The sequence below is a fragment of the Cherax quadricarinatus genome, chromosome 81, assembly GCF_038502225.1.
Source record: "Cherax quadricarinatus isolate ZL_2023a chromosome 81, ASM3850222v1, whole genome shotgun sequence".
NCBI lineage: Eukaryota > Metazoa > Arthropoda > Malacostraca > Decapoda > Parastacidae > Cherax > Cherax quadricarinatus.
In genome coordinates this window covers 10,818,642-10,832,551 of record NC_091372.1, presented here as the reverse complement: position 1 = coordinate 10,832,551, position 13,910 = coordinate 10,818,642, and the positions used below count along the sequence as shown (strand labels likewise).

At 38.4% G+C, this 13,910-nt stretch overlaps 1 protein-coding gene across 3 annotated transcripts in view; it reads right to left on the bottom strand.

Moving 5' to 3' along the window:
• Positions 1–304: 304 nt before the first annotated feature.
• Positions 305–13,910, bottom strand: part of LOC128699820 (protein ZNRD2) — a 14,706-nt gene continuing 1,100 nt past the window's right edge. For all 3 annotated transcript variants that reach the window (XM_053792577.2, XM_053792576.2, XM_053792579.2), the window contains exons 2-5: positions 13,367–13,536; positions 11,676–11,760; positions 8,423–8,627; positions 305–5,016 (exon numbers count right to left, since the gene is read on the bottom strand). In XM_053792577.2, the coding sequence (XP_053648552.2) occupies positions 4,836–5,016; positions 8,423–8,627; positions 11,676–11,760; positions 13,367–13,536 (641 nt within the window). In that variant the 3' untranslated portion in view covers positions 305–4,835. The remainder of the gene's footprint in view (positions 5,017–8,422; positions 8,628–11,675; positions 11,761–13,366; positions 13,537–13,910) is intronic.

Here is a 13,910-nt window from a genome sequence, read left to right as displayed (position 1 = left end):
TTACAGTACTGAATGTCGATTCTGAAATGAAACATTACAATACTTGAGCCTCAAAAAAGTTACTTAATATAATTATAGTATATTGAAGTACTGAGGATGCAACCTTATGAAGTAGTTGCATTAACTGATTTAACTTATGATTGAGGACCCTTATGGGTTTAGCACTTTGTTGTTTTTATTATAATCATAACTACTTGTATTACAATATGCTAACAGGACTGGATGACCCTTGTGGGTTTAGCACTTAAATTTTGATTGTAATATTTCAGTATGCTAATCAAATTGGTGTTTATCAAGAACTCGCTGAGCGATTTGTTTTTATTTGCAATCATGCCATTACAATTTTACGAGTCAGAATTACAGTACTGAATGTCGATTCTGAAATGAAACATTACAATACTTGAGCCTCAAAAAAGTTACTTAATATAATTATAGTATATTGAAGTACTGAGGATGCAACCTTATGAAGTAGTTGCATTAACTGATTTAACTTATGATTGAGGACCCTTATGGGTTTAGCACTTTGTTGTTTTTATTATAATCATAACTACTTGTGAGTAAGGCATTTATAACCACAAAGCTAATATTAATAACAGTTCAATGTGATTGTGTTACATGTTTGTACCGACATGTCTGCATTGAGAAAATATATAAGATTTTTCTCCATGGGGAAGCAGAAAAGAATTCTTCCACCATAAGCTATGCATATTGTAAAAAGTAACTAAAATGCTGGGAGCAAGGGGCTTGTAACCCCTTCTGTATTTTTTTTTTTTTGTTATTATTAACACACTGGCCGATTCCCACCAAGGCAGGGTGGCCCAAAAAAGAAAAACTTTCACCATCATTCACTCCATCACTGTCTTGCCAGAAGGGTGCTTTACACTACAGTTTTTAAACTGCAACATTAACACCCTTCCTTCTGTATATACAGTGGACCCCCGCATAACGATTACCTCCGAATGTGACCAATTATGTAAGTGTATTTATGTAAGTGCGTTTGTACGTGTATGTTTGGGGGTCTGAAATGGACTAATCTACTTCACAATATTTCTTATGGGAACAAATTCGGTCAGTACTGGCACCTGAACATACTTCTGGAGTGAAAAAATATCGTTAACCGGGGGTCCACTGTATTACTAAATTTAAAAAGAGAAACTTAGTTCTTGGGCCACCCTGCCTAGGTGGGATACGGCCAGTGCTTTAAAAGAATACAAGATTCTGTTTGTAAATGCAAATCATTATAACGGGTGTTCATAAGTTGTTGGCATCTATGTACAATTTAATAATGATTTAATTCATGTTAAGTGCTAAACCTATGTGGATCATTCAGCACAAGATGTGGTGGAGGCTTGAACCTTTGTCTGCTGAGCACGAGGCAGACTCATTTTCATTTGTACTGCAATTCTGACTCGTGCAATTGTAATGGCACTAAGGCAGACAAACTGCACACTGAGTTTTAAATGACAAACTTGTTTACAGTAATCTTATACAGTAGACCCTCGAGTTTCGGCAGCCTCGACTTTCGTGAAATTTGACCTTCGGCGAGTTTTTTTTGGCAAAATTTGGCCTCAAGTGATTAGACTCGTGTTTCGGCGACCGTCCAGTGCCAGTCTCCCACGCCATTCACGCTCAGTGTGCCATTGTTTACCAACACGTGACCATAACCCCGTGGGTTCATACAATACATTTCATAATAATCCATTGTTTTTTGTGCTTGAAACTGCTAAATAAGTCATCATGGACCCAAGGAAAGCTAGTGCAAGCCCTTTGATAAATAAAGTGAGGAACACGATCCAGAGGGATTTTGAAGGGTTTGAGGCAGACCCTGTCCCTGCCGACCCTCTGCCTGTTGTGGAAGGTGTTGTGGCATTGGGCAAGTCCATGGGGTTGGGGGTGAGTGACAGGGATGTGGAAAAGTTGGTGGAGGACCACAGGGAAGAGCTAACCACTGACGAACTGCAAGAGCTTCAACTGGAACAGCATCAGGCCACAGCTGAGGAACTTGCTTCAGAGGAGGAGGAAAAGAGAGTGAAGGAGGTTCCTTCTTTAGTGATTAAGGACATGTGTGGAATGTGGAATGAGTTGCAAAGTTTTGTTGAAAAGTATCACCCTGACCAAGCTGAAACAAGCCATATCTGCAACATGTACAATGACAGTGTTGTGTCCCACTTCAGGAAAATCTTAAAGAAATGCCAGAAAAAGACCTCTCTGGACAGATATTTTGTGTGCCAGGGCTCCAGTGACTCTCAAGTTGTTCCCAGTGGCATTAAAAGAAGAAGGGAAGTAACCCCAGATAAAGACTTGCTACCTAAAGTCCTAATGGAAGGAGATTCTCCTTCCAAACAATAGTGTACACCTTCCTCCTATCCCCTCCTTCCATCTTCCATCCACCCAGAAGTCTTCAGTAAAGGTAAGTGTAATGTTATTATTATTTTTTATATGCATGTACTTGATTTCTCATTGATTTCAGTATATAAATCTTTATTTAATTTGAAAAAAAAAAATATTTTAATATCTTTGGGTGTCTGGAACGGATTAATTTTATTTCCATTATTTCTTATGGGGAAAATGGTTTCGAGTTTCGTGAATTTCAACTTTCGGCAGGCTCTCTGGAACAGATTAATCACGAAACTCGGGGGTCCACTGTATTTACAAATCCTGAAAAAAAATAACTACAACCGGAACTGTTTAAGTAAAATAGACAAATGGGATCCCTAATCAAAATTCACTGGTTCAATTTAAATTTGGCAGGCACTTCAGTGTCATATACTACAGCTTTAATGCCTGAATGTTTATATGCTTCATATGAATTTTTATTTGGAAAAAATACTGCCATATATGACTTTTCCTGCAGGAAGCCATCCACAGCGTGTTACAAGGGAAGCAAAGAATAAAGGTAATGTATTCAGCTTGGATATTGTTCAGTCTCTTAAACCTTACTCTGAGTCAATGTCAAGCCAGTAATTAGAATTCTTTAGCTAGTGAAGGGCTCTTGATCCAAGGAATTTTATTACTGCAGTATTTTACAGGGATCATAAAGCACCTGAGGAATGATAAGTAATAAAGTTTGCTTCAAGGGGGAAAGAGCTCAAAATCCTTGGATCAAAAACTTATCACTGACAACAAAGCATCCCCTTGGAAGGGCCAAGGAATTACAGCCACCCTCTCCTTCCTTGGATCAAACCAGACTGCTCTTCCACAAGAATATAATAATTATCGAGCATTTACTTTAGCAAGAGAATGTTTTTTGAGACATTTTTATAACCATACCGGCCATTACCCACCAATTTGTTGTGTCCAAAAGAAGGAAACATCTATTAACAATATGATAGTCTTGAGTATTTTACATGTAATCTATGAATATGCACTTGCAGATGGGGGAAAAGCTTTATTTTTTAACACATCGGCTGTTTCCCACTGAGGCAGTGTGACCCAAAAAAGAAGAAACACTTTCATCATTACTCACTCCATCACTGTCTTGCCAGAGGTGTGTTGACACTACTGTTCAGAAACTGCAACATATCCTCACCCATACTTCAGAGTGCAAGCACTGTATTTCCCACCTCCAGGACTCGAGTTCGGCTAACTGGAGGAATGCCTTATATTATGATAAACTTTTGCCTTTAGAGTTCATCTCAGTAATAGAATGGTGTTGAGATGGTGCCAATTTTTTTTCTTTGACCACATCAATCATTTCCTACCAAGGCAGGGTGAATCAAAAAAGGGAAGCACATTCACCATCACTCATTTAATAGCTGTCTTCCCAGATGTGTGTAGATGCCACAATTCAAATGACACTAAGTACAAGATCTCGTCTGTCCTTCATGTAAATATGTAATTATTGTATAATTAAAATCAAGCGCTAAACCTACTAGGGGTAAATGTGTACAGTACTTGAGTTTAAGCATGTGACAGAAATGGAATTGTGATACTGCCAATCTGTGGATGTAAAGAGCAGCACTGTATGATTCTTGTGGGTTTAGCACTTAATTTTGATTATAATAATATTGATGTAAAGAGAAAAGCAACCGCCCAGGGAGGTACTACCGTCCTGCCAAGTGAGTGTAAAACGAAAGCCTGTAATCGTTTTACATGATGGTAGGATTGCTGGTGTCTTTTGTCTGTCTCATAAATATGCAAGATTACAGGTAAGTCTTGCTACTTCTACTTACACTTAGGTCACACTACACATACATATACAAGCATATATATACACACCCATCTGGGTTTTCTTCTATTTTCTTTCTAATTCTTGTTCTTGTTTATTTCCTCTTATCTCCATAGGGAAGTGGAACAGAATTCTTCCTCTGTAAGCCATGCTTGTCGTAAGAGGCGACTAAAATGCCGGGAGCAAGGGGCTAGTAACCCCTTCTCCTGTATATATTACTAAATTTAAAAGGAGAAACTTCAGTTTTTTCTTTTCGGCCACCCCACCTCGGTGGGATACGGCTGGTACGTTGAAAGAAGAAGAAGTAAAGAGAAAAACCATTAGTGAGATAAGGCAACATTTATGAAGAGATTCTGGGTAAACCAGTTAGCCAGACTCGAGTCTTGGAGGTGGGAAGAACAGTGCCTGCACTCTGAAGGATGGGTGAAGACGTAATCTGGAGGATCATCCAGAATGTGGTTTTAGTACATTTCTTACAAGACAGTGATTGAATGTGCATTCCTCTTTTTTTTTTCATCTTACCTCACTGGGAGACAGTCAGTGTGTTAAGAGAAAAGTGCAAACATAGGTAAGGCACCAATGTCCAGTAAATAATGCTACAGAGGTTCCCAAAGCCAGATAATTTAAATTTTTACCTCCTTTTAATACCACAGGTCACAAACTATTTCTAAAGATCTCTAAGTGCAGTGATGGCTTTGCAGGTTTCAGTGATGAGTTCGGAAAGATTTTGAGCTTCGTGAACGCTGGTTGTAGCTTGTAACTGACTAGTTGCCCAGCCTAACTTGCACCGCAGAGCATTAACCGCTGCAGCAACGTCTTCCGAAAGATTGATACCATGCACTAACAAACTGCAATAAGAAAGTAGCTTGTAACAACATAAAACATTATATATTACCTAAGTCCTTGGTGGGATACGGCCAGTTTGTTGAAAGAAGGTATTACCTAAGTTTTTTCCCCCCTTTTTTTTTTTAACAAGTCGGCCGTCTCCCACCGAGGCAGGGTGACCCAAAAAGAAAGAAAATCCCCAAAAAGAAAATACTTTCATCATTCAACACTTTCACCTCACTCACACATAATCACTGTTTTTGCAGAGGTGGTCCGGTGGCCTGGTGGCTAAAGCTCCCGCTTCACACATGGAGGGCCCGGGTTTAATTCCCGGCGGGTGGAAACATTTCGACACGTTTCCTTACACCTGTTGTCCTGTTCACCTAGCAGCAAATAGGTACCTGGGTGTTAGTCGACTGGTGTGGGTCACATCCTGGGGGACAAGATTAAGGACCCCAATAAAAATAAGTTAGACAGTCCTCGATGACGCACTGACTTTCTTGGGTTATCCTGAGCAGTTAACCCTCCAGGGTTAAAAATCCGAACGAAATCTTATCTTATCTTATCTCAGAATACAACAGTTTAGAAGTATATACGTATAAAGATACACAACATATCCCGCCAAACTGCCAATATCCCAAAACCCCTCCTTTGAAGTGCAGGCATTGTACTTCCCATTTCCAGGACTCAAGTCCGGCTATATAAAATAACAGGTTTCCCTGAATCCCTTCACTAAATATTACCCTGCTCACACTCCAACAGCTTGTCAGGTCCCAAATACCATTCATCTCCATTCACTCCTATCTAACACGCTCACGCATGCTTGCTGGAAGTCCAAGCCCCTTGCCCACACAACCTCCTTTACCCCCTCCCTCCAACCCTTTCAAGGACGACTCCTACCCCGCCTTCCTTCCAATACAGATTTATACGTTCTCCATGTCATTCTACTTTGATCCATTCTCTCTAAATGACCAAACCACCTCAACCCGTCTTCAGCCCTCTGACTAATACTTTTATTAACTCCACACCTTCTCCTAATTTCCACACTCCGAATTTTCTGCATAATATTTACACCACACATTGCCCTTAGACAGGACATCTCCACTGCCTCCAACCGCCTCCTCACTGCAGCATTTACAACCCAAGCTTCACACCCATATAAGAGTGTTGGTACCACTATACTTTCATACATTCCCTTCTTTGCCTCCATAGATAACGTTCTTTGTCTCCACATATACCTCAATGCACCACTCGCCTTTTTTCCCTCATCAATTCTATGATTAACCTCATCTTTCATAAATCCATCCACTGATATGTCAACTCCCAAATATCTGAAAACATTCACTTCTTCCATACTCCTCTTGATATCCAATTTTTCTTTATCTAAATCATCTGATACCCTGATCTCCTTACTCTTTTCTATGTTCACTTTCAACTTTCTACCTGTAACCATCCCCTCAGGGAAGGTTCCTTGATGTTGGTGAGGGGCTCTTGATTTAGGGAATTGGATCTGTGCTCCAGTTCCCCGAATTAAGCCTGAATGCCTTCCACATCCCCAGGCGCTGTATAATCCTACGGGTTTAGCGCTTCCCCTTGATTATAATAATAATAATACCTCTAACCACGCTCCCAAATTCATCCACTAACCTCTGCAATTTTTCTTTAGAATCTCCCATAAGCACAGTATCATCAGCAAAAAGCAACTGTGTCACTTCCCATTTTGTATTTGATTCTCCATAATTTAATCCCACCCCTCTCCCGAACACCCTAGCATTTACTTCTTTTACAACCCCATCTATAAATACATTAAACAACCATGGTGACATTACACATCCCTGTCTAAGACCTACTTTTACCTAAGTACATACTGCAATAATTGTCAACAAGTCATACAAGATGCAAAACAACCACTATGGTGCTCTTTGCACCTACTCCTAGGTTGAGGGACTGATTACCTCATTTTCTGTACATAGTTCTACTGTCTTCAAGTTATGTCCTAGAATTTGTATTGATAAAGCCACTGGATGGCGAAACGTCTACAATAAAGATACCCAGATGTTGCACATGTGTCTTAATCTCAACCACAGGGGGAGTTGAATGATAGCTCTAGGCCTTTTGTGTTGCAATCAACACATCTTTAGGTGCTTGCAATGCTGCAGAAATGAGTAGGAAGTCCAGACAGATTCTTTCAGGGGGAACAACTCTTAGCTAGAGGCCCCAGAACAAATCTACCTGACTTCCTACTCATTTATAAAACATTGCAAGCTCCTTAAGATGTGTTGATTGCAACACAAAAGGCCTAGAGCTATCATTCAACTCCCCCTGTGTTTGTTTTGCAAAAGTCCATATTTTGTGAGTCTCATAAATATTTAAATTCAGATGACTACACAGAATTAACTAATTCAGAAGAAACAACAGTAGATACCAAATCTTTTAAATTAGTTGCTTTTCATTCAACAGTTTTGCTAGTCTAAGTTAATATTTCTTTCTAAAAATTTTTTTGAATATTTGTTTTCTATTGGATAGATCTATTTTAATCTGTAATTTTTCTGCAGGTAGTAGACATGGCTACTCTGGCTCGTACTAGACAAACACTAGAGTTATCAGGGTTGGTTTGATGCTTCAGAAGACAACCGAACACTATCACTACGGACAATACATTCATTTGTCTGGCCAGTTTTTTTTTGTCCGAAACTGCTGAAATCCATTAATGAGAGGTGGCATTTCAAATGTCTTAAAACTCTTAAAGAATCGCCTGATCCACTTCAAAACATTCCATGTGCATTATTTAATGTAAGAGTGAAGAGTTGCCATATCCTTGCACTGGAAAAAATCATAATTACTGCTGGAAGTTAATAAGAAACAAGATAGAAAATTGTAAGTTAAAAATTATATGTAATGATAGCATGGCAGTGTTTCCATGGGGTAACTCAAGTTAAGCAATTTGGTAAGTAACTTTATTTAGGCACAGATACACATAAGTATTACAGTATTTAATATCGACCCATGATTTGGATGACATTTTAAATGTTTCAGGGTATCCTGGACCATTATTAGATCATGAACTGACACACAAATAACCTGCACATAGGAGAATGAATTTGCGACAATGTTTCAGTCCGACTTGGTAGAAGTCAGACCAAAATGTCATCATGAGTTTCATTTTCCTTTGTGCGGGTTACTCGTGTATTGCTCCAGCCATGGTATTGCGCCTTTTTAATTGTTCACGAATTGATAATGTTCAGTATGAATCAACACATCAATTAAAGTTTCCTCACCAAATTATAGGCTACTTGTGAATTTTTCCAACAACTGGGTTGTGATTTTTACTGTTCATTTTACTAGGTAGCAACATATCAGTTATTGTAAAGCACAACAAATTAAATACCAACGAGTAAACAATAACACATGGTAATTTCACAATCTCACCTTTTACTTGCTGGACTTTCACAGTAAACCTTGGTATCCGAAGTAGACGTTGGCACAGACTGGGTAACTAGTGGTACCTTTGGTGTGTTTGTAAGTGATGATTCATTAGAGGTAATGCTCTTCCCTGGTGATGGTGATTCCTTTTCATGATTTTGTCTGTGCTGAATTTCCTCCACTGCTCTTCTAGCTGCTTCTTCACTTACCGCTGACAAGAAATGGAATAACATATAAAGGTAATTTTTTTTCAACACATTGGCTGCCTCCCATCAAGACAGGGCGACCCAAAAAAGAAGAAACACCTTCATCATCACTCACTCCATCACTGTTTTGCAAGAGTCATGCTGATAAGATAAGAGATAAGATAAGATTTCGTTTGGATTTTTAACCCCGGGGGGTTAGCCACCCAGGATAACCCAAGAAAGTCAGTGCGTCATCGAGGACTGTCTAACTTATTTCCATTGGGGTCCTTAATCTTGTCCCCCAGGATGCGACCCACACCAGTCAACTAACACCCAGGTACCTATTTGCTGCTAGGTGAACAGGACAACAGGTGTAAGGAAACGTGTCGAAATGTTTCCACCAGCCGGGAATTGAACCCGGGCCCTCCGTGTGTGAAGTGGGAGCTTTAGCCACCAGGTCACAACATATCTCTCCTCCTCCAAAGGTATGTATGAATGTTTTTTATCTACAGTGGCACCCCGAGTTTCATACAGTGGCACCCCGAGTTTCATACAGCTCCCAACTTTAACAATTATGTAAGTGTATTACTGTAAGTGCTTTTGTAAGAGTATTTTTGGGGGTCTGAAATGGACTAATCTAATTTACATTATTCCTTATGGGAACAAATTCGTTTGGTAACGGCACTCGAACAGCTTTCTGGAATGGATTATGGCTGAAACTTGGGGTCCCACTGTCCCTGCCATTCCCCACCAAGGTAGAGTGACCCTCCAAAAAATTAACCAAAATATCGGTATGTACATCTTTATTTCTATATAAAACAGTATACAATTAATAAAGGATTAGTCTACATACATAAAGTACAGTGATAGTGTGAATGATGGTGAAAGTGTTTCTTTTTTGGGTCTCCCTGCCTTGGTGGGAGACAGCCAGCGTGTTAAAAAAGAAAAAAAAACACGAGTTGAAACAGATTGGTGAGAGTGAAGAACATCAGTATCAGTGCTAATAATAATAAGATTTGTACTAACAGGGCTTATTGTTATTAGTTATGGGGGAGCACTAAACCCTGATACACCCCGACAACTAACTACATGATAACCACCTGGTAGTTCACAATTACACTCACTCACCCACTGACTATAAACACAGAAATACTAATCTTAATTGTAAAATAATGAATCCTAACTAGTCATATTTGCCTATGATACTCCAATATAGACACCTTCTATTGTGCCAAAACAAAAGCATTCACATTGCTAAACTCACAAATTATAATGTAGTCACCTAGACTTAATACCATAATCTGTAAGGATTTAATGTTCAGAATTAACCCAAGTCTGCCCGAAATGCCTAGCCATGCTAGGTGTCCTAGTGGCCCCCTCTGTAATTAGTATTTTATAACATGTAAACTACACAATATCCAAATCCTGTAAGCCCCACTTTGTAACCCTTATAGAGAATAAACTTGATTTGATTTGATTTGATTTGATATAGTGCCTTGGGGAATGGAAGGCATTCAGGCTTGATACAAGGGATTGGAGAATTGATCCAATTAGTTAGATCAAGAGCCCCTCACCAACATCAAGGAACCTTCAAGGGACAATGGGGTTGCTTCTGTAACATCAATTGTAAAAAACCTGAACATACACAAATAACCCACACATAGAAGAGAGGAGTTTACAATGACGTTTTGGTCCGACTTGGACCATTTACAAAGTCACACTGTCGTTGTAAGCTCCTCTCTTCCATGTGCGGGTTATTTCTGTATCATTCCAGTCAGGGTATTGTGCCTTTTTTGTTATTTAAACCTGTACATGTTTAACAAAAAAAAAAAAAAAAAGGCACAATACTGTGACTGGAACAATATACAAATAACCCGCTCATAGAAGATAGTAGCTTACGACGACGTTTCGGTCCAACTTGGACCATTTACAAAATGTGACTTTGTAAATGGTTCAAGTCGGACCGAAACATCGGCGTAAGTGCCTCTCTTCTATGTGCGGGTTATTTGTATATTGAACATGTTAAAATCAATGTGACCCATGAGGAAGTATCCCTCTACGAGCAGACCTTCAATCTTAACTCATCTTTTTTTCTCTTTTTTTCTGATCCATTTATTTTTATACATTTAATTGTGGAGATGGCTTATTTCCAAAGGAAATAAAGAATATTTTTCATTATTAACCCTCTAATACTCCATCATGAATTTTTACCATAGTTTTCAGTTCTTTATGAAATTTTTGAAAGTCAAAACAGTCTTATTCCTATTTACAAGTGATTAGGAACCACTTTCCTAATTTTATGTATTCTCATTAGTCTCTGGAACTTTCCTGATGAGGCCCCTCATGGAACCTTGCAACATTAAGTTTTTCTTTTTTTAACACAAATCAATTTTACAGGCTAAAAGCTGTTATCGTATCTCGGATAATTTCAAAGCACAACCCTATCTGAGGTATACTACCACCCCCCCAAAGATGCCACCCACACCAGTCAACTAACACCCAGGTACCTACTTACTGCTAGGTGAACAGTGACAGCAGGTGTAAGGAAACACATCCTAATATTTCCACCCATACCGGGGATCAAACCACAGACCCCAGTATGCGAGCTGAGTGTGCTACCAACTGAGCTACGGGGGATTTGTCATCATCCAGTTATAGACTTTTTATTGGTCCATCATTACTATAGTATACTGGTTTCAAGTCAGAGGGTTATATGAACCAACATGTGTGGTTGATTGAATTCTGGGGGTCATTGCCCCTGCTGCTTGGTCCCAGACCAGTTTTAAGAAAGTTACACAAAGCTACTGTGTTTATTAGAGTACAGTAAAACCTCAGTTTTCGTATGCCCTAGTTTTCTCTAGTTTGCCCTAGTATTCTCTATAAAACGTATTTTTTGTTAATATTTTTGGGTGTCTGGAACGGATTAATTGGATTTACATTATTTCTTATGGGAAATATTGCTTCAGGTTTTCGTACAATTCAGTTTTCGTCAGACTTTTTCGAACAGGTTAATCACCAAAACTGAGGTTCCACTGTAGTTATTACTCAAAAAATTTCGTTAGGTTACATCTTACCTGGATTGTCCTTCCTGGTGTCAGCATCAACTTCACTACACCCGATGCAATATTTGTTTGTCATACGGTCCTCCAACAAAATGCACTAGATAAATAGGAAATAACACTTATTAGTTTACTAATCCCAAACCAATTACAGCAAATGCTCAATATAATGAACTAATAGGGGAAGCAGGAGGCTGATAATGGCAACTGTGGTGGATAGATTATTATTATTATTATTATTACAATCATAACTAACCGCTAAACCCATTAGGTTGTGCTGTGGATAAAGAAGAAATTGTTTTGCCATGATAGTAATAAAAATGAACCATCTATAACCAATGAACTTTGTCCATTGTTTCTGAATCAATTGACATAGCAGATTTTGTTCTATTTTGTTCTATTTGTCCTTTATATGGATGTCTGCTATACTGAGGGTACACTTATAAATTTACAGTATTTATATATAATCCCATAAGCATCCAACTAAAACTGCCTGTCATAATACAATTATTATATTCACACACACGCACCAAACCAGTGCAAGTCAAATAGCGTCTTTATTTAAAAGAAACACACATTTAAAACTGACAATTCTTTATAATATTCTCTAACAATATTTTTTGGCGTTCATTACTGTCACTTAGTTTTAGGGCTGTGTAATATCCTTCCAGTGAACTGTTGGATATTCAAGCCCATAGCACTCAAAACCTCTTTAACCTTTCCTGGGATGACCCCTATCCCTCCTAGTCATTCTCAATGATCCCACCAAAGGCCTCTGAGCTATACTTTTGGAAACCTCACATCATCTAGTTTAATAATAATACAGTGGACCCCCGCTTTACGATCAGCTCCCAATGCGACCAATTATGTAAGTGTATTTATGTAAGTGCATTTGTACGTGTATGTTTGGGGGTCTGAAATGGACTAATCTAATTCACAATATTCCTTATGGGAACAAATTCGTTCAGTAATGGCACCTGAACATACTTCTGGAATGAAATAATATCGTAAAGCGGGGGTCCACTGTACTTTAATACAATAATAATAAAAGAAGAAATCACTTTAATACAATAATAATAAAAGAAGAAATCACAACAGAAATAATAATAACACTATCAGTAAGAACATTACTGCTAATAATAATATCAGTAATAATAATAATAATCTATTTCTATGATTACAGACAGGTAATTAGGTAAATACTGTAATACTGATGTACAGTATAACCTCGGTGTAATGGACTAATGGAAAGGAGAGGTCCATTTAAATTTAACCCTTAAACGGTCCAAACGTATATATACGTTTTTTCAACATCTGAAAGTATGTAAAAAAAAATTTAGATCTTCTTTTTAGTTTTACATTTGAAAATGTGTAAAAAAAAACTTTTATCTAAATTTTTTTTTGTTATATTTGAAAATATGTAAAAAAAAGTAGATCTACTTTTGGAGCACTACGAATTTCAACGTCGATCTGTTTGGACTGTTTAAGGGTTAAATACTTGATGCAAAGGACTTGGTCCATATATGGAGAAACTGCCGGACACACACAATACCGATAACACACAAAATCTCAATGCAGCAAACTTGGTTTCTTGCACTGAACATTTGACTGGCCAAATATTTTGTCTGCTACATCTGAAATATGTTATACAGGGGTCCATTACTGCGAGGTTCCACTGTGTGCTATGCAAACATAAAACGACTTACATCACAAATTGGGCATGTTATAGCCAGCATTTTATAGCCCTTCAGAAGATATTGTCCCATTATTGATGATATCTTGTTGTTGCGTTCACTCCTAGCTGCAATAACTTTAAGCTCAGCCTCTGAGGGCGGACTCCATGAATATTCGTCATCCAAGCACGCCATTTCTGATGCTGTTTAAAAAAAAGTAATTAGAAATGTGGCATCATAAGAGCCCAATAAAGAATTATTGGAACTGAAGAGAAAGAAAAAAGTTACATTATCTGTATTATTAAATTTGGAAGGTCAATACCCTAGGATAGGCCTATAAAGCCATTTTATTGAGCTTATTTCAATTGGGGTGCTTTGATCCCATTACCTATGTGACTCGCAACAGTCAACCGACTTACACCAAGGTACCTACTTAGTGGTAGGTGAACAGTGACAGCAGGTGTGACTAACACCTAGGTACCTACTTACTGCTAGGTGAATAGTGACAGCAGGTGTGACTAACACCTAGGTACCTACTTACTGCTAGGTGAAGGGTGACACCCACCAAGGAAACACC